Here is an 18,223-nt window from a genome sequence, read left to right as displayed (position 1 = left end):
TTAATACTTATATAGTGCTCTTAGTATGCATGGCACTTCAAACAAATAAAAACATTTGATTGCTTTAGAATGTAAGCTTTTCAAGGCAGGAGAGAGAGAAAAGAAATGACAAAGAAAGGGAAGAGAAGGATGAGGATTACAATAAATAAAAAATATTAAACGTGTATGCAGCATGAAAGAAGAAATTTCGGAATAAGCTAGGGCAAGGAAGGATATGCAAATAACTTCAGAGGTAAATCATGAAAATTAGATGAAAGGAGATTTTAAAAGGCAGAGAGTCAAGATGCTTGCCACAAAGAGAGGTCATTCCAGACAAAAAGGGCCATAAAAGATGTGAATGGAAAGATTCAGTGGAGCAGAGACAGAACGTAGGGCAGGAGAACAGGGAGAAGCAAAGGCTGCGATGTAAGCAGGGGTAGATTTATGCAGCACCTAGAAAGTGAGAACAAGTTTAAACTTGATGTCAAATAGACAGGAAGCCAACAAAGGGATTCAAGGGGTCACAATAAAAAACAAGGTTACTTTAGTGCAGAGGTGGGCAAACTACGACCCGCAGGACCATCCTACCCAACCCCTGAGCTCCTGGCCCAGGATGCTATCCCCCAGCCCCTCCCCCGCAGCCACGCTGCCATGCAGGCAGCGCTCTGGGTGGCGGGGCTGTGCACTCGCGCAGGGCAGCAAGTCTGGCTCTGGCCAGGCAGCGCTGCTCCAGACATGCTGCTCTGAGCAGCACAATAAGGGGGCCGGAGGGTTGGATATGGGGCAGGAGATCCCGGGGGGCAGTCAGGGGGCGGTTGGATAGGGCAGAGGTCCAGGGGGGGGCAGTCAGGGGACCCCTGGACTTGGAAAATAGTGGAGCTGTCAATGGTTATGGTGAAGGAGACAGAGGAAGAGCATATAGCTGCAAAAGCTCAGATGTTTTAGCCCTGTTACATTTGAGAGAGTGGCAGAACATCCAAGAGATATCAGAAAGACAGGAAGAAATGTGAGCCCAGACTAAGGAGGAAACGTCTGGGTCCAGAGGAAGATTTGAGAATCATCAGCCTGGAAGCAAGACGAGAGATCATGGGAGAACAGACTTCTAGGAACAAGAGAGAAGGGGAAGAAAAGGAGTCAATATAGATAAGGTGGAAGGAGTGTTCAACTAAGTTAAGAGGCAAATCAAGCAAGGACACAGCCATATAATGAAAGATGAGAGTATCTTAACAAGAACTCTACAGCAGGGGTCGGCAACTTTGAGAAGTGGTATGCCAAGTCTTCATTTATTTACTGTAATTTAAGGTTTCGCATGCCAGGAATACATTTTACATTTACAGGGGCCAGTGGATGGAACCCCAGACTGATAGCAGGCTTAGCAGGGCCGGCAGCCAGGACCCCACCTGGCAGGGGCTGGCGGCCGGAACCCCAGACCGGCAGCAGAGGGAACCCAAGAATGGCAGCGGGCTGAGCCGCCGTCCCCCGCCGGTCAGGGGTCCCGGCCGCCGTCCCCCGCCGGTCAGGGGTCCCGGCCGCCGTCCCCCGCCGGTCAGGGGTCCCGGCCGCCGTCCCCCGCCGGTCAGGGGTCCCGGCCGCCGTCCCCCGCCGGTCAGCCCGCTGCCGGCCCAGGGTTCCATCCATCCAAGCCGGCAGTGGGCTGAGCGGGGCCAGTGGCTGGGACTCCGCCTGGCAGCAGAGTGCCACTAAAAATCAGCTCACATGCTGCCTTTGGCACGTGTGCCACAGGTTGCCGACCCCTGCTCTACAGTATCAAAAGCAGGAAAGAGATGCAAAGGTGACCTTTAGATTTGGCAAGGCAGAGGTTATTTCATGTCAACTGGAAGCAGCTCCACAGAAATAGTCAGCATCACTCATCGGCCAGAAAGGGCTGCTTAAAAGAGAACCTGGCACATTTCTCATGGCTAAAAGGTATTGCCTCAGAATTGCAGAATTTTCAGTTTTTGCCATGAGCTTAATACCAATTTCAAAGCACCAACTTAATCTCTGCAAGGCAGCCTACTGTGTTGGCCATCACGTTGCCTGAAAACACCGCATACTTGTCCTTGTTTAACTGTTCAAACTGATGTTCACTCACCATTTTCTTATCTTCAATGCCAACACTGGAGCTCAGTAACTGCATGTTAAAGAAGGCCAAGATACCCAGCAATTTAGGTTGCAGATAATCAGCCTAAAATATTTAAAAATAAACTTTTACCAATAAAACATTCTGTAATATTTAGAGATTAAATATTAAATTGAGACAATTTATCCATTATAGTTCCTTGTTTAAGTAAGTTTCACAGCATATTAATAATTTTTGAATGGCATGTCAGGTTTCACATTTTGCCTGACTGAATAAAGTGAATGGAAAGACATTTCACTGTAAGCACATCTTTATGGTAAAGTAAAAAGGGAATCTATTGAGATGACTTAACACACATCCCAAAGGGCATACAAAGATTATCCAGTATATATATTATTTCCTTTGAGAAAGACGTGTACAGAAATATCACTGGCTGCACAGACGCCGTTCTATTACTTCAATTATATGGAAGTTTCTTCAACAAGTTGTGCTTTTTTATACTTATTTGTGTGTCTTGTCTCCACATTACAGAAGTTCTATTTAATGTAGGGTACTGAAATATTAAAATTTCTTCAGGTTTTTATATACTATAAATTTTTGAGAGGTGCTCAAAATGTACTACATTTCCCTTCCCCTTCCTCACAGTGGAGAGATTGCTGAATTAAAAACAGATGTAACTTATTTCTCCTTACCATTAGCTCAGGTGATGTTATGTCTCTGGGTCCCTGATACAGATCATCATTTGATGCAAATGAAGCCAATATTGACAAACCATTGAAGACCTGCTGATAGTGCTCTCCTATACGTAGCAATAATTCATTATGCAATCCCTGGTAGTCTTGTCTCAACAAGCTGCCCAGTTCTATTTCTGTTTCATTCTATAAATCAATACCAATGGCAGAGAAAAAACAATTTTTTTTATACTCATAATATACAATACAAGGTAGATTGAGCTTATGGAAAGAACCTTTGAGTCCAATAGTTCTAAGAAAAAAAACTTACAATCAGTCATATGAGCAGACAATTCAAACCTTCAAAGACAGAGCTCTAAATTTAGCTGCCAGCTCTGAAGACATTTGTTCACAACCAAAAGGGACTGACTATAAGATGACAAAACTATTCTCCATATACAAAAAATAAATTTAAGATGAAAAATTAGTGTAATAAGTTCTCATGTCTTTAAAATATTGTGTTTAAAGAGGAAAAAATATCCCCAGCTTGTCATCTATTATTGCTCCCAATCTGCACATGTAAAGCTGGAAAATGCTCAAGTTACCTTGAGGTAGTGAAGTGCTCGCTCTAGCTCATCCTTAGAACAGGAACAGACCAAGTGGGAGAAGATGTATTTGAAGTTGTTGATTAGGATTTCTCTTCGGTTTACATTCAGCTGTTTTGCTATGGTTCGAATAAGTGCAGACGCTGCGGGACTGGCCTTGGCAGCGAGGTCAGGCAGTAGAACTTGCAGAGTTCGCTGACAAATTAAAAGCACACTTACCAAGATTAAATGCAGATTTTTTTCTGTATGCCAATGTGAAAATATACCCGTACACCTATTATCTTGATTTAAGATTGACTTATTAAGAGCGAATCAACAAGGATACTAGAGAGGAAAATATCTCTTAGTCATGGAAAGACTAATGGAAAAAAAGTAATTTTATAGGGCTGCAATAATAGGAGATTTGAACCCATACAAATGGCAAGTGAATGTATAGTTTTGTCTAGTTAACAAAAAAAAACCACAGCCAGAACACTTTGGCCTGTTAAACTGTTGCACATTTCCCCATTACCAACAAACCAGATGCTGATCAAAAAAGTTTGAGTTTGCGTGAAAACTTTGGCTAGTTCCTAGTTCGCATTAAAGTAGTCCTCTTCAAACAGGACAACATTAATGCAAACTAGGAACTTATAGTTCACACCTGCAGCATCCACACGGAAAGTTATAGCGCAGCACTTTGGTGTGCACTGCTATTCCTACTCTTGTAGTCCAAACTGCAGAGTAGTGCAGACAAGCCCTTTGACCTTAAAGAAAATAAGCAGTGTTTATATTAGGGAGGGCAACAAATGAAGATGTCATCTATCCAGAGCATCTTCGTATTTTATGTTTGAAACAAAAAACAGAAGGTTACTTAGAGAGGAGGGAAAAAAAGCATCCTGAATGAGGGCTCAAAAAATTGCCTCAAAATAAAGACTTTTGACTTAACATCTTATCCTAAAAGCTGCAGAAGCCAATAAATACTTTGAGCAAATGAGTACTTTTGTTTCATACTTGGGTAGTTCACTTCCCCTCACACTCTGAACCACTACTACAGATCTATATGCCGCAGTTTCTGGATTGAACATCTCCTCCCCTGCTTGAGCTGTCAGCAGCAATTCTAAATTATCCCAATTTATAGCTACCAACAATTAGAGGAGGAGGGGGTTAAGAAATAAATCCAGAGTTACAAGATTCACTGGAAGATAGTGGACTAAAATTTAAAAAAATCCAAGCTCACAAAATTCAGAAATAAAAAAAACTACCCACTCACAGACAGAAAGCGGTTGAGGTCTGGGAAATCAAATACATTGGCAATTTCAGATAACGTGTCCAGGGTCATCCTTCTCTGATGAGCAGCCTCTTGTTTTTGTAGCTCATTACTCTGGCATGGGGTGTTAGAAAGTACTGCCATCTGGCTCGAGTGCAGGGATTCCACTAGAAACTAAACATTAAAAGATAACTTTCAATATAAGTTTTCCACCTCCAGGACATAAAATCCACACTGAACAAAGATATACAGCTAAGCACCTAATCTAAGGGGAAAAGTTATAGCTTCTCTTTCTTCCTGTCTACATTTTTCTTCTACTTACACTAAATGACCCAAACTGAAAACCACGGATCATTACATTTGACGATACTCAAGTTGTAGTTTAAAAATTTTACTTTGGAAACCTTAATGGTGGCATCCCAGCCAGCTAGAAATTGATTTTATATTATTGCCTTCTGGGAATATTTAAAAACTGAAGAGAACGTAACCATTTAAATAACCTGTGGGAAAAATCACTGTTGCATTGTGTCTGTAACATAAGGTCAAAGGTAATATAAATTTTAAAAGTAGATCCCATGAGGAAGTGTGCCATATAATGCAAAAGATTATGTGGTTCTACAATTTCAATATTTAGGGAGCTGGGACATGAGAGGGAAACAGAATGACACTGCTCGTGTCACAAACCCAATCAAAAGTAAAAGAGTCCCAGTCTTCCTTGAAAAGTTTAATTTATTTTAGAAAATTATGTCAAATAGGACTCCTCCTGTTTATACTCTACATAAAACAAAAGCTTTCTGTAAATTTTACTTTCAGCACCACTTTTAAAAATGAATGGGGAAAACATTGCCACACAAATTAATATCTGTGAGGCAATGTTTTCCTTTGCAACCTAGCAATATAATGTGTGCTAACGGAAGTAATACTCATTTTCCTCACCTGACAGATAGGCTTCTTGTACTGACTGAAAAGGGCTTGCAGTTTTATAGACTTGGCTGCAGCCAGTGCTCTGATTTCTGTATATGCTGCTCCTGCCACGGATGATGACTTTGACAACAAACAATGTAACAAATGCAAGAGCGCAAATGGCACCAAGTCCCCTTTCGCTGCCCTTTCAAAAGCGAGCAGAAAAAAATTACACTGTTAGCATGAAATGCTAGTTACAACACTAGTGAGACTACCTCTAACATATGCAGGTTACCATGATAAACACAATTTGTCACTGTGTTTTTATATAACCTCCTATTGTTCACAAAATGGACGCCATGGTAAAGAGCAGATGATTTCAACAAATATGAATATATAGTATTTAATCATCATTTAGTATAAAGACTTACTCTTTGAATGGATTTGTCTTTATTAATTATAATTAGGCTTGGCAGAATTCAACTTTTAAAATTAATTTTGAAGGATAATATCTTTATTTTATCAATTTAAATTTTCACACTTTTAGAAAATTATGGGAGTGTCAGACAATAATTATTTAGTGATAGTAGATGATGAGATTCAAAAAGTTCAATACTGAACCGTTAAAACAAACTGTCAACATCACATGTCAAAACATACGAAGTACATATCCTTAAATCAAGCTCCAGTTCTCAAGCAGCTTTTTATTTTTTTTTAAACTTTGCCCATCTGTAAATTTCAATAACCATAAATGGAAATATTTGTCAGTTTGTGTGTGTACAGTGAAATCAATGTTTCTCAATAAAAATCTAATCCTTCCAAAACCAATTATAATGCTATCCTTTTCTAAAGAAGAAAAATACTGTCACTTGGGCTCTGACCCTACACAATTGGACCTATAACAGAAGACACTTCCACATGGAACCCTAGTGAATACACCAAGGCTCAGTACAGATGCAAGGGTCTGCCTGTGTGGATCTATCTGCAAAGATAGGGGCTCTAAAGAGTGTTATTCTTGTATTCACACTTGTGCAACAAGACTCTCAGAACTATAAACTGAAAATACTTATGAATGTTCAAAATATAACATACAACCAAAAGTTACCTTCCAATATCCCCTGTTGTTAGAATTAATGTATCCTTCAACTCATTATTTCTAGATATTTTAGCATTTGTATAGGCTTCTTTCATTCTTGAAACAAAAAGCTGAAAAAACAAATTTGAAATGGATGAACTATTCAACACATTAGTTAAACAAGATCGTTTTTGTTGTAACAGTTTTACATTTTTGGCATTAGAAAAGAAAACATGGGTTCACCTCTTTTATGAATCCTTCCTCGGAGTCCAAGGATGTCAATATGTTCCTAATATTGTCACTGAATGCCACTCTTACATCTTTGTCTGGATCTTCCATTAGATTTAGTAAAGCTCCAACAAGAATCTTTACATCTGATTCATCATCTCTAAAGTCCAGATGTTTGCAGAGATGAGGTATATTCTCTATAAATGCTAAGGGAGAGAGAAATGGGTTGAAGAAGAAAAAGGAAGATAAGTGTTTAATGCTTTTAAAAATGTACCAGAATAATTAATGATGAAATAATATATAAAAACATCAAAAAGAGAGTTCTATACTTCATAAAGCTATTTTTAAAAGTGTCAGACAAAATGGTTAATTATAATTCAGATTTATACCAAAATGTTAGACTTCTATTGAAAGGTACAGAATGAGAAACTACAATAGATATTAGATTTAATTGGACTTAACATCTAAAACAAACATCTGATACTAAGTTAACCATGCTTGAAAGTTCATGTTTATATATCTATAGTGACATTTGTTGAGCCAATATGGTGTACAGAAGTACACAAGTGGCTACTGTAGTTTGCTTATACTGTGCATCACCACAACTATTTTGTGAATGCTGACTGTACATTAGCCAAAAAAATATTAAGATGTCAGTTGTGTGTGTTGAGGAACAGAAGCTGATATGATATGTCAAGCACTCATTTTTTTTGCTTCTGCCAGCTAGAGCCAATGGAAAATATCATGAGCACAATTTCTCTTTGCTCTAAGATGTTCTTGGTTCCAGAAAGCATATGTATTCATCAACCATTTCAAAAGTGCTTGACCTATTTGGGAAGGAGGTCTGGTATTAATTTATAATATATTTAAAAGAAAGCAAATAAAGATTGAGAAATGGGATGGGAGATGAAAAACAGAAAAAAGAGTGGAATTAGTGAAAGGTATTAAATAGAAGATACAAGTTAACAATTAAGGAGAGGCCCTTTAGTGCTAAATGCTAAGCAACCACAATCCTCGTTGATTTCAACAGGAGTTGAGGGCACTCAGCGGTGAGGTATCACAGGTCAGACTTACCAACATATGAGATGTATTTGTTGTCAGACCATACGCAAACACTCTTATTCCCACCTACTGTACAAGTTGCAGGTTGATAAAAGGAATACAACACAGAAGTCGGGTGGCGAAAAAGGACAGTGCAAGTAATTTCAGTATACTACACAAGAGTGTGAAGGCTAAGAAAAAAAATAAAATCACTTTACCTAGCTTTACTGAACTAGGTACTTCGCTTTCAAGAAGATTAAAAAATGGCTTGAAAATTGAGGCTTTCACTGAACATGTATTTTCATGCGCAGAGATCACAGTAAGACTGCTACATAAAATATCAAAAGTTACATGCTCAGTATCAGGTTCTGTTAAATGAGGAGTTAAATTAAATGTCCCAGCAAGACAGCAAGCTAACTTTCCAGCGATACTGGCACAAGCCTTCTTGACTAACTCAGATTCATCATTGATTTGGTCTCTGTAATGAAAGAAGAAAAAAAACCTTTAGTATATCACTTAATGAGTCATTTGCATTTTATATGCAATACATTCAATAATAATTTCCATATATTTAACAAGTTAAAGTAAAGGAGTGTTTACATAAATAGTTGCTCTCTATAATGGCTATTTGTTTTTCTTTTTTGTCTGCCTCAAACTCTGTGCTAAATCTACAAGGGGGGTGGATAGGGTAGAATGTGGAGAATTAAGGAATCTTTAATCTGGAATACTAGCACAGGAATAGGCAGGCTGCACATGCAAAATTGGGCAAAAAGGAGGGTAAGGCAGGTACACGGGAGCGGGACAGGGTGAAAGAAAACAGAATGGGACTGTATAAAAAGCTATCAGGCACAAGCATAACTTCTTCCACATTTTGTTGCACAATGAATCTTCTTCCCCATGTTTGTTTTTGTTTATCTAGACTAAAATCGATGGGCAGAGAATTTGTCTTTTATATGTTCAGAGAGACTCCTAGTACATTTTGGACGCTATATAAATAAATAATTAAATAACAACAAGCCACCAACACTAACATTCTGTACTAGTTTTCTTTTTCAACCATGGCACCTTAGAGACTAACCAATTTATTTGAGCATAAGCTTTCGTGAGCTACAGCTCACTTCATCGGATGCATACTGTGGAAAGTGTAGAAGATCTTTTTATACACACAAAGCATGAAAAAATACCTCCCCCCACCCCACTCTCCTGCTGGTAATAGCTTATCTAAAGTGATCACTCTCCTTACAATGTGTATGATAATCAAGTTGGGCCATTTCCAGCACCAATCCAGGTTCTCTCACCCCCTTCCCCTCCCCCCACACAAACCCACTCTCCTGCTGGTAATAGCTTATCTAAAGCGACCACTCTCCTTACAATGTGTACGATAATCAAGGTGGGCCATTTCCAGCACAAATCCAGGGTTTAATAAGAACGTCTGAGAAGGGGGCGGGAGGGTAGGAAAAAACAAGGGGAAATAGGCTACCTTGCATAATGACTTAGCCACTCCCAGTCTCTATTCAAGCCTAAGTTAATTGTATCCAATTTGCAAATGAATTCCAATTCAACAGTTTCTCGCTGGAGTCTGGATTTGAAGTTTTTTTGTTGTAATATCGCAACTTTCATGTCTGTAATCGCGTGACCAGAGAGATTGAAGTGTTCTCTGACTGGTTTATGAATGTTATAGTTCTTGACATCTGATTTGTGTCCATTTATTCTTTTACGTAGAGACTGTCCAGTTTGACCAATGTACATGGCAGAGGGGCGTTGCTGGAACATGATGGCATATATCACATTGGTGGATGTGCAGGTGAACGAGCCTCTGATTGTGTGGCTGATGTTATTAGGCCCTGTGATGGTGTCCCCTGAATAGATATGTGGGCACAGTTGGCAACGGGCTTTGTTGCAAGGATAGGTTCCTGGGTTAGTGGTTCTGTTGTGTGGTATGTGGTTGCTGGTGAGTATTTGCTTCAGGTTGGGGGCTGTCTGTAGGCAAGGACTGCCTTATACATTGTAAGGAGAGTGGTTACTTTAGATAAGCTATTACCAGCAGGAGAGTGGGGGGGGGAAGTATTTTTTCATGCTTTGTGTGTATAAAAAGATCTTCTACACTTTCCACAGTATGCATCCGATGAAGTGAGCTGTAGCTCACGAAAGCTTATGCTCAAATAAACTGGTTAGTCTCTAAGGTGCGACAAGTAGTCCTTTTCTTTTTGCGAATACAGACTAACATGGCTGTTACTCTGAAACTTTTTCAACCATATAATCAGAAAGGTGAAAGCAGCAGTAATACATACAAGAGAGTTTGGGGAATTATGCTGTAGGATTTCACACTTAATTGGTGCAGGAGGACAGGGAATCCTTTAACACAACTTGCTCGGATGACTTCCTGGGGACTCTGTAGTGCCCAACGGTAAACACATTTTCTCCAATCCAGACATATGTTTTTTGGGAACAGTGACAGAAGGAATACACAGTGTGACTGAGTTTGAGGTGCTGAGGGCGGGAGGAGGAAGAAAAAACATAATAAAAACTGAACATTACATAAGGCTTTGAATACTATTAGCTCTTTGTTGTTGCCAATAAGATAGAAAGAACAAGACAAACCGGTGGAAAGAAAATATACTGTTGAAATGTGAGACAATTTCTTAAAGGCAATTAATACAAGGCATACCTATTTCTCTTAAGTTTTGCATACAGGCTTAATATGCTATGATTTATATACACCATTTCTTTTGTTATAATCTTTGCTCTCTCATTTAAATAAGCTCTTTTTTTTCTCATGCAGTGTTAACCTAGCCATATTGTTCTCATATAAGGCTACGTTTTAGTCATGGGTATTTTTAGTAAAAGTCATGGACAGGTCATGGGCCGTAAACAAAAATTCACGGGCCTGTGACCAAAATACCACGACTAAAACTTGGGTGGTGGTGCTCGGGGGGAGGTCTGGGAGCACCACTGCATCAACTCTACTTTTACCATTTAACATGCTTATACATGTTGAGAGATGTTCCTCTAATAATTCCATATTTGTAGGCGACACAGTCCTTGCAGAAGCTGTTTGGTGATGGATTGATATCTAAAGAGATAACTAATGCACTTACTGCTAAAAAGAGAGAGATAGACTTGGGAGTCCTTATAAATCATAAAGAAACCAGCTAGCTTGGAAGACGGGGCCAAAAGAAATCCGATGAGGTTCAACAGGGAAAAGTGCAGAGTCCTGCATTTAGGATGGAAGAATCCCATACACTGCTACTGGCTGGGGACAACTGGCTAAGCGGCAGTTCTGCAGAAAAGGACCTTGGGATTACAGTGGACAAGAAGCTGGATATGAGTCAATAGTGTTCCCTTGTTGCCAAGAAGGCTAATGGCATAATGGGCTGCATTAGTAGCAGCACTGCCAGGAGATCGAGGGAAGTGATTATTCAGCACTGGTGAGGCCACATTTGGAGTTCTGCGTTCAGTTTTGGGCCCCCCACTACAGAAAGGATATGAAGAAATTGGAGAGAGGCCAGCGGAGGGCAACAAAAATTATTAGGGGGCTGAGGCACATGACTCACAAGGAGAGGCTGAGGGAACTGGGCTCATTTAGTCTCCAGAAGAGTGAGGGGGGATTTCATAGCAGCTTTCAACTACCTAGAGTGAGGTGGGTTCCAAAGAGGATGGAGCTAGGTTGTTCTCAGTGGTGACAGATGACAGAACAAGAAGCAATGGTCTCAAGTTGCAGTAGGGGAGATCTATGTTGGCTATTAGGAAAAGCTATTTCATTAGGAAGGTGGTGAAGCACTGGGTTACCTACGGAAGTGGTGGAATCTCCATCCTTAGAAGTTTTTAAGGTCCAGCTCTACAAAGCCCTGGCTGGGATGATTTAGTTGGGGTTGATCCTGCTTTGAGCAGGGGGTTGCACTAAATGACCTCCTGAGGTCTCTTCCAACCCTACTCTTCTATGATAGCTTTCTGGCACTTTAAACACCTCCTCTCAAGTGCAACATATGGCTGGAAAGAGATATAGATTTGCGGATTTGGTTGGCCAGTTCACTGTTCCCTATTGTGTCAGGCTGACTGGATATTCATGGATACAACATTGCCATCAGTTCACATTCAGAAGATTACCCATACAACCATATGGGCTAGAATTTTCAGTGAAATTTTATGTTGAACATAAGTTGATAGGTAAGATCTGGCACATACCAAATTATGCTTCCTGTTTGTCACTAGCAAATGGATTTATGAAGCCCGTATGAAAGGAACAGCGATGTATATGCAGCATATTAAATACACAAATGTGCAATCATAGAAGAGCTCTAATATGCTATCCATACTTACAGAAACTATTTGCAATCTGTTGGCTCAGACCTAGAAGATCTGAGCTGAAAGGAGACAGCTTGAAAGAAGAGTCATCAGAATGGCCATATATCCATGGCAGAGATAACATTCCACATACATTTTCAAGAATCTGATCATTCAGGTGGCTCTTCCCTAGGGAAAACCCACATAAAACCATATTTGTTAGTCTACGTAGCTTACAAAATGGATGTGTATATTATACTTTATTTAGTTACAGAGTAGAATACATTATATTTTCCTAAAAGTACCATATCAATCCACCCATGTATCAGAATTCTGCATTTTAGAAGTGAAACAGTAAAGCAATGATGTATTAGAGGAAAACATTCTAAATTTATGTGAAAAAGTACCATCTACAAACCCTAACCTCTACAAAGTTCATTTCTTTAGGCACAGTCATTGTCCACACATCGGTTTTGTCCAAAGAAGAGAGACAACAGAAGCACACAAAAATGAAAAAAGAAACACAGTTTACTAGTTTTCAAGATGGATGCATTCCACAGTTGATGAAACTGCCTTTAATGCAACAAGGATTCCTATTGTGTACATTGAGAAGTGGAGTATTAAGTTCAGGCACAAACTCTAGACTTTAATAAATGCATCCATCACAATAAACCAACCAACTTCTAGCAGCATTTTTAAGTTTACAAAATATCAGAATTCAGCGAAGAGCTTTTAATTTCAACAACTTCTCACCTTGCATATAAAATAAAGCATCAAAGATTTTCACTATTCTGTCAATCACTGGCTCCAGGTTAGCATTCTGAGCAGTAGATTCCAAAAGGTTCCTGCAGACTGTCACTACTCTCATGACAAAGTCAGAAGAAATCCAGATCAGTTGTACATTCACCTCAGAATCTGAAGACCAAGCAGCATTATGTTTATGACTGCTTAAGCCCTGAGCAACTTTATGATCCATGCTGTTAAGAAAAAAGATTTAGAAATCATGTGAACATTGTAATATTAGGAGTTTTTCCTAAATTATAATCAAAAGTCTATCTATGAAAATGCAGCCATTCAAAATGCAGGCAGCTTTCCCGCAGTTGCATGCAGACATGTACATAGGTAATCTTATAGATGTTACACAAGTTTACAAAGGAGTAATTACATATTTACAAGACACCAGTAGATAAATGGTCAACTTTGTACTTTTACCTGTTAGAATTTTGAGAACAATGAACTGTACACAGGGCAGCTAGTCGTAGTACTACTGCAATTCCTTCTACAACTGGAAGAATGTCTGATGTCAGAGCATCTTGCTCCAGGAGAAATACTACGGAGGCAGCTTTCTTGTTTATTGCATTCCACAGCATGCTCTTCATTTTCATGTTCACGGGACTAAGCCTGTGATTAACCACATTATTTTAGTTTTTAAAAGCATTCGTTCAGCAACATACAATTCCTTGTAAATGATGCTAGAACTAACCAGTCTTGGAGGTAGGAATGTAGCTGTAGAAAAATGACTTTACGTAATTCTTATATTTTGAGAGAACAAAAAAAAAATCAACTTCAGAAGCATAAATTATTATTCATTCATGAGGAATAAAGCTTTGGTCAATTATTCTTGAAGAAGTCAGCTTCACATGAAGAGCTGTAGAAGGTACAATCGTCTTTTAAAAAAGTGTTATCATGGGTCAAAGATGTAAGTAACTGAGAAAACAAAACAATGGAGTGCTTTAATGTTGCTCCTTGGGTAAGATGGGTTTTTGGTTGTCTCTTTTGTCCATTAATTGCAACATCAGGATCTAAAACATGGTCATTCAATTATACAAATAATGCGTAATTTTAGATAGGATCAAAACTGTATTAAAATAGCTACACAAATATTTTTAAAGCGAAAATTAAATACATGTGGATTATATATTATCATGGAGTATTTCAGATTCCAGAACAAATATGACTGGATAATATGTTGTGTTGTGTGTGGCTTATACAAACTCACATAAAAACTATGAAACAGACATTTTTAAAATATTACATACTCTCTATTTTGCTATTTTAATTTATAGTTATACAAAAAATTAAAGGTTTTTTGATGCTGATGTATTAAGCAACAAAAGGTATCCTTTTTTATTTTAAATTAAATTTGGCAAATAATGATTTAATCCATAAAATAATCTCTGGATATTTATACTCTGAAAAATAAAATGGAAAAAGTAGATCCAATGCATGTGTTGCGTTGTAAGATGCCAAGAAGAATTACCTTAAATGCAACCATTTCACCATCCAGTTAACTGCCAAGATCTAACCAAACTACTATACAAAATAGTTATTGAATAAATATCTTACGCTGCTGGCACAGGAGATTTCTTTGGATGCTTTATTGATAGACTTAGTCGTTGCTTTTTTTCTGGAATTTCATCACTACTGCTGCTCCATCCATCTGTATCAGAGGTATCCAGCTGGTTCCGACACTGAAGCTCCTGAATGATTTCCAGACCTTCTGTTTTTAATGCTGCATAAAGTGGACTCACCAGATACTACAACAGACAAACATGCACACACACAAAAATAGTATTAAGTATGCTGTTTCTTGGTTTGTCCAGAGAGATGGGGAGGTGGCAATATTTTGTACAAACGTTTCACAAGTTTATGTCAGCTCCAAAAAGTGGAAAAAAACTCCTGTACAAGAATCTGATTCCACAAACACTTATACACATGGAAAATTAATGTACAGGAGTAATCCCACTGAAATCTATAAAACTACATAGAAGTACTTATGTGAATAAGTGTTTTCAGACCTCTCAGTTATGTGTCAAAAGCTTTCGTATACCAGTGCAGCTTTCTGTGCTCTTTTCTGAGAGTGGACTGCTATTGCTAGTTCTCTTTCATTCACATTATTTAGCCGTTAGTCAGGATTAGCCATTCAGTCTGTTTTATTCCTTTATTTTATCTATACAATAAATATCAGGGAAACGTTACTTCTATGCCACTTATTTTTGTACTTTACTTAGGTTTAGAAACCAACTTTGCACAGATACCTTGAAAATCCAGCACAGATTTCCATCTAGTCAGGTAATTTTACCAGTGTGGTATGAAATTGTTATCTGCTCCTGTATACTGTTATCCTGTCCTGTCATAAACTGCATGCATATCTGTAGCCTCTCCCAAATTTAACAGAATATTTTAATAAGTTCAATAAGATTCCTCCAACCACCATATAAACACATCAATAGCATGTTGGCTGGAAGAAACTAAACTAAAGATGACCAATCTGCATTCATTAAAAACAACCTATTTATTAATAGAACTCAAAAAATGTGCTAGGCACTTTAAAGTATAAATAGAGATACACTGTACATTCTTCAGGACACGGACAATCTTCAGCCTCATTTCTACATTATGATGTGTGTGGACAAGACCCTGTACCTGCCTGGAGCTCTACTGGCTTCACGTGGCTCCATGCAGGCATAAAGGTCCACCCACACACATCACACTGCAGAATCAGGGCCTGAATTTAAATATTATATGTAGAATATAATTACAGAAACAGAAAGAAGGACATGATTTAACTGTAACCCAATAATCTACCTTAAGGCATTTCTGAAACACTTAGTTTCTAGGTATTCTTCCTTACATAGATGGATGACAAAAACAACAAATATTTGTTCAGATTAACCTACCTCTTGTTCTTCTTGACTTCCAATGACATCAACAAAAATTCTGCAAATGGTGCAGATATGGGCCTTTCTTACTTGTAAAGCAGATTCATATCCAGCTGGAACAAACTTCAGAAAGTACTGAAGTATGTGACACAAAGCAGCTTTCAACTTTTCAGACTTAAGATGTCTAAGCACATTGGCTTCAAACAGTGCTCGAAGCTTCTCTAACAGCATATTTAGGTAGACAGGTTCAATATTTACATAAGAATCTGCTTCAAAAGGAAATAATGTCCTCACCAAGCGTAAAAGTGGTTCTCCAAAGAGTTCTAATTTTTCAACATCCATTTGGAGTACTGACTGTAAGATTCCAAAAAAGACTGTGAAGAAAATGCCGGCAGGCTGTTCTGGTGGCCCTCCTAATTGGATCAATTTTATTAAAAGGTTCAAGGCTAAAGCTTTAATTTTTGGTCTACCATACTCCAACAGTGAGCAGCCTATCCCCCACAGAATAAGATCCTCTCTTGCAAAAAACACATCAGAAACAATGTCAATCAGAATTGTCATTAATGTAATTTCCAAGCATTCCACATCATGCATGCCCATCAATTGTAACGTGGCTGAGCTTAAATAACCTAGATTTTCATTTGTGTTGCTTAAAAATCTGTTTACCACCACTGGCCAGACTAAGAAGTTCCTCTGAAGCTGCCTCTGTATATTTCTTTCATGTAAGAAAATTAGATCTTGGAAAAGTTGCAGTAAATCTTTTGTCAGCACCTCAAAAACAGCACAGCTTTTCGCTTTAAAAAGAAACAGGAGAGAGCAGATGACGTCACAGATGTTCTTGTGTAACACATGACAGTTTGGAGCTGCAGCAATTCGCAGAAGCCTTGTTATAATCCAATTACTAAATTCTAAATAGAAAAAGAAAAACACACACAGAGGAAATATTGTGATTCATATGCTACAAGATTTACTCTTTAGAGACAACTATGTAAATAATGTTTCACTAATAACTATACTTAACCCTCACAACCCACCAAAGATGAGATGAGTATAGTTGGCCACAGTAAATTGCACTAGGGTAACAAGGACACTTGTCCAAAATATCCATCTCATGCCACAGTCCATGTCTGAGAGCCTTATTTCAGCACAGTTTCCTTCCTTCACTATAGCTACTCCAAGGCCTGGTCTACACTATGAGTTTATGTCGGATTTAGCAGCGTTAAATGGAATTAACCCTGCACCCGTCCACACACTGAAGCCATTTTTTTTGACATAAAGGGCTCTTAAAACCAATTTCTGTACTCCTCCCCAAGAAGGAAATTAGCGCTGAAATCGACATCGCCGTTCCGAATTAGGGTTAGTGTGGACGCAATTCAAAGATATTGGCCTCCAGGTGCTATCCCACAGTGCACCATTGTGACCACTCTGGACAGCACTCTGAACTCGGATGAACTGGCCAGGTGTACAGGAAAAGCCCTGGGAACTTTTGAATCTCATTTCCTGTTTGGCCAGGTGAGCTCATCAGCACAGGCGACCATGCAGAGCTCATCAGCACAGGTGACCATGCAGCCCCAGAATCAAAAAAGAGCTCCAGCATGGACTGAACGGGAGGTACTGGATCTGATCGCTGTATGGGGAGAGGAATCCATGCTATGAGAACTACATTCCAAAAGACGAAATGCCAAAACATTTCAAAAATCTCCGAGGCCATGATGGACAGAGGTTACAACAGGGACGCAACTCAGTGCCGCGTGAAACTTAAGGAGCTCAGACAAGCGTACCAGAAAACCAAAGAATCAAACCCCAGACACGCCACTTCTATGCTGAGCTACATGCAATTCTAGGGGGGGCCGCCACCACTACCCCACCCCGTCCGTGGACTCCGATGATGGGGTACTCTCAGCCATGCCTGAGGATTTTGCGGACGGGGAAGATGAGGAGGAGGAGGACGACGACGAGCTTGAGGAGAGCAAACAGCACACCGTTCTCCCCGACAGCCAGGATCTTTTTATCACCCTGACTGAAATACCCTCCCAACCCAACCAAGCCAGAGAAGGGACCTCTGGTGAGTGTACCTTTTTAAATATAATGCATGTTATAAAAACAAGTGTTTTTTAATGATTAAGTTGCCCTGAGGACTTGGGATGCATTCGTGTCCAGTACAGCTACTGGAAAAGTCTGTTAACATGTCTGGGGGTGGAGCAGAAATCCTCCAGGGACATTTCCATGAAGCTCTCCTGGAGGTACTCTAAAAGCCTTTGCAGAAGGTTTTTGGGGAGAGCAGCCTTATTCCATCCTCCATTGTAGGACACTTTACCACGCCATGCTAGTAGCAAGTAATCTGGTATCATTGCATGACAACGCCTGGCAGCGTATGGTCCCGGTGTTTGCTGGCAATCAAGCAACATCTGTTCTTTATCTCTCTGTGTTATCCTCAGGAGAGTGATAT

General features: G+C 39.3%; 1 protein-coding gene across 2 annotated transcripts in view; it reads right to left on the bottom strand.

The window, feature by feature from the left end:
• The window catches only part of ATR (ATR checkpoint kinase), an 81,880-nt gene that overhangs the window by 56,009 nt on the left and 7,648 nt on the right, over nucleotides 1-18,223 (bottom strand). For both annotated transcript variants that reach the window (XM_084639312.1, XM_084639313.1), the window contains exons 4-17: nucleotides 15,793-16,682; nucleotides 14,459-14,649; nucleotides 13,325-13,513; nucleotides 12,866-13,089; nucleotides 12,149-12,301; nucleotides 10,120-10,318; nucleotides 8,047-8,306; nucleotides 6,803-6,993; nucleotides 6,590-6,690; nucleotides 5,518-5,689; nucleotides 4,585-4,755; nucleotides 3,336-3,530; nucleotides 2,752-2,937; nucleotides 2,072-2,164 (exon numbers count right to left, since the gene is read on the bottom strand). In XM_084639312.1, the coding sequence (XP_084495438.1) occupies nucleotides 2,072-2,164; nucleotides 2,752-2,937; nucleotides 3,336-3,530; nucleotides 4,585-4,755; nucleotides 5,518-5,689; nucleotides 6,590-6,690; nucleotides 6,803-6,993; nucleotides 8,047-8,306; nucleotides 10,120-10,318; nucleotides 12,149-12,301; nucleotides 12,866-13,089; nucleotides 13,325-13,513; nucleotides 14,459-14,649; nucleotides 15,793-16,682 (3,215 nt within the window). The remainder of the gene's footprint in view (nucleotides 1-2,071; nucleotides 2,165-2,751; nucleotides 2,938-3,335; nucleotides 3,531-4,584; nucleotides 4,756-5,517; nucleotides 5,690-6,589; nucleotides 6,691-6,802; nucleotides 6,994-8,046; nucleotides 8,307-10,119; nucleotides 10,319-12,148; nucleotides 12,302-12,865; nucleotides 13,090-13,324; nucleotides 13,514-14,458; nucleotides 14,650-15,792; nucleotides 16,683-18,223) is intronic.

Source organism: Lepidochelys olivacea (assembly GCF_965140295.1).
Source record: "Lepidochelys olivacea isolate rLepOli2 genome assembly, chromosome: 9".
Taxonomy (NCBI): domain Eukaryota; kingdom Metazoa; phylum Chordata; order Testudines; family Cheloniidae; genus Lepidochelys; species Lepidochelys olivacea.
This window is presented reverse-complemented; position numbering and strand designations above follow the sequence as displayed.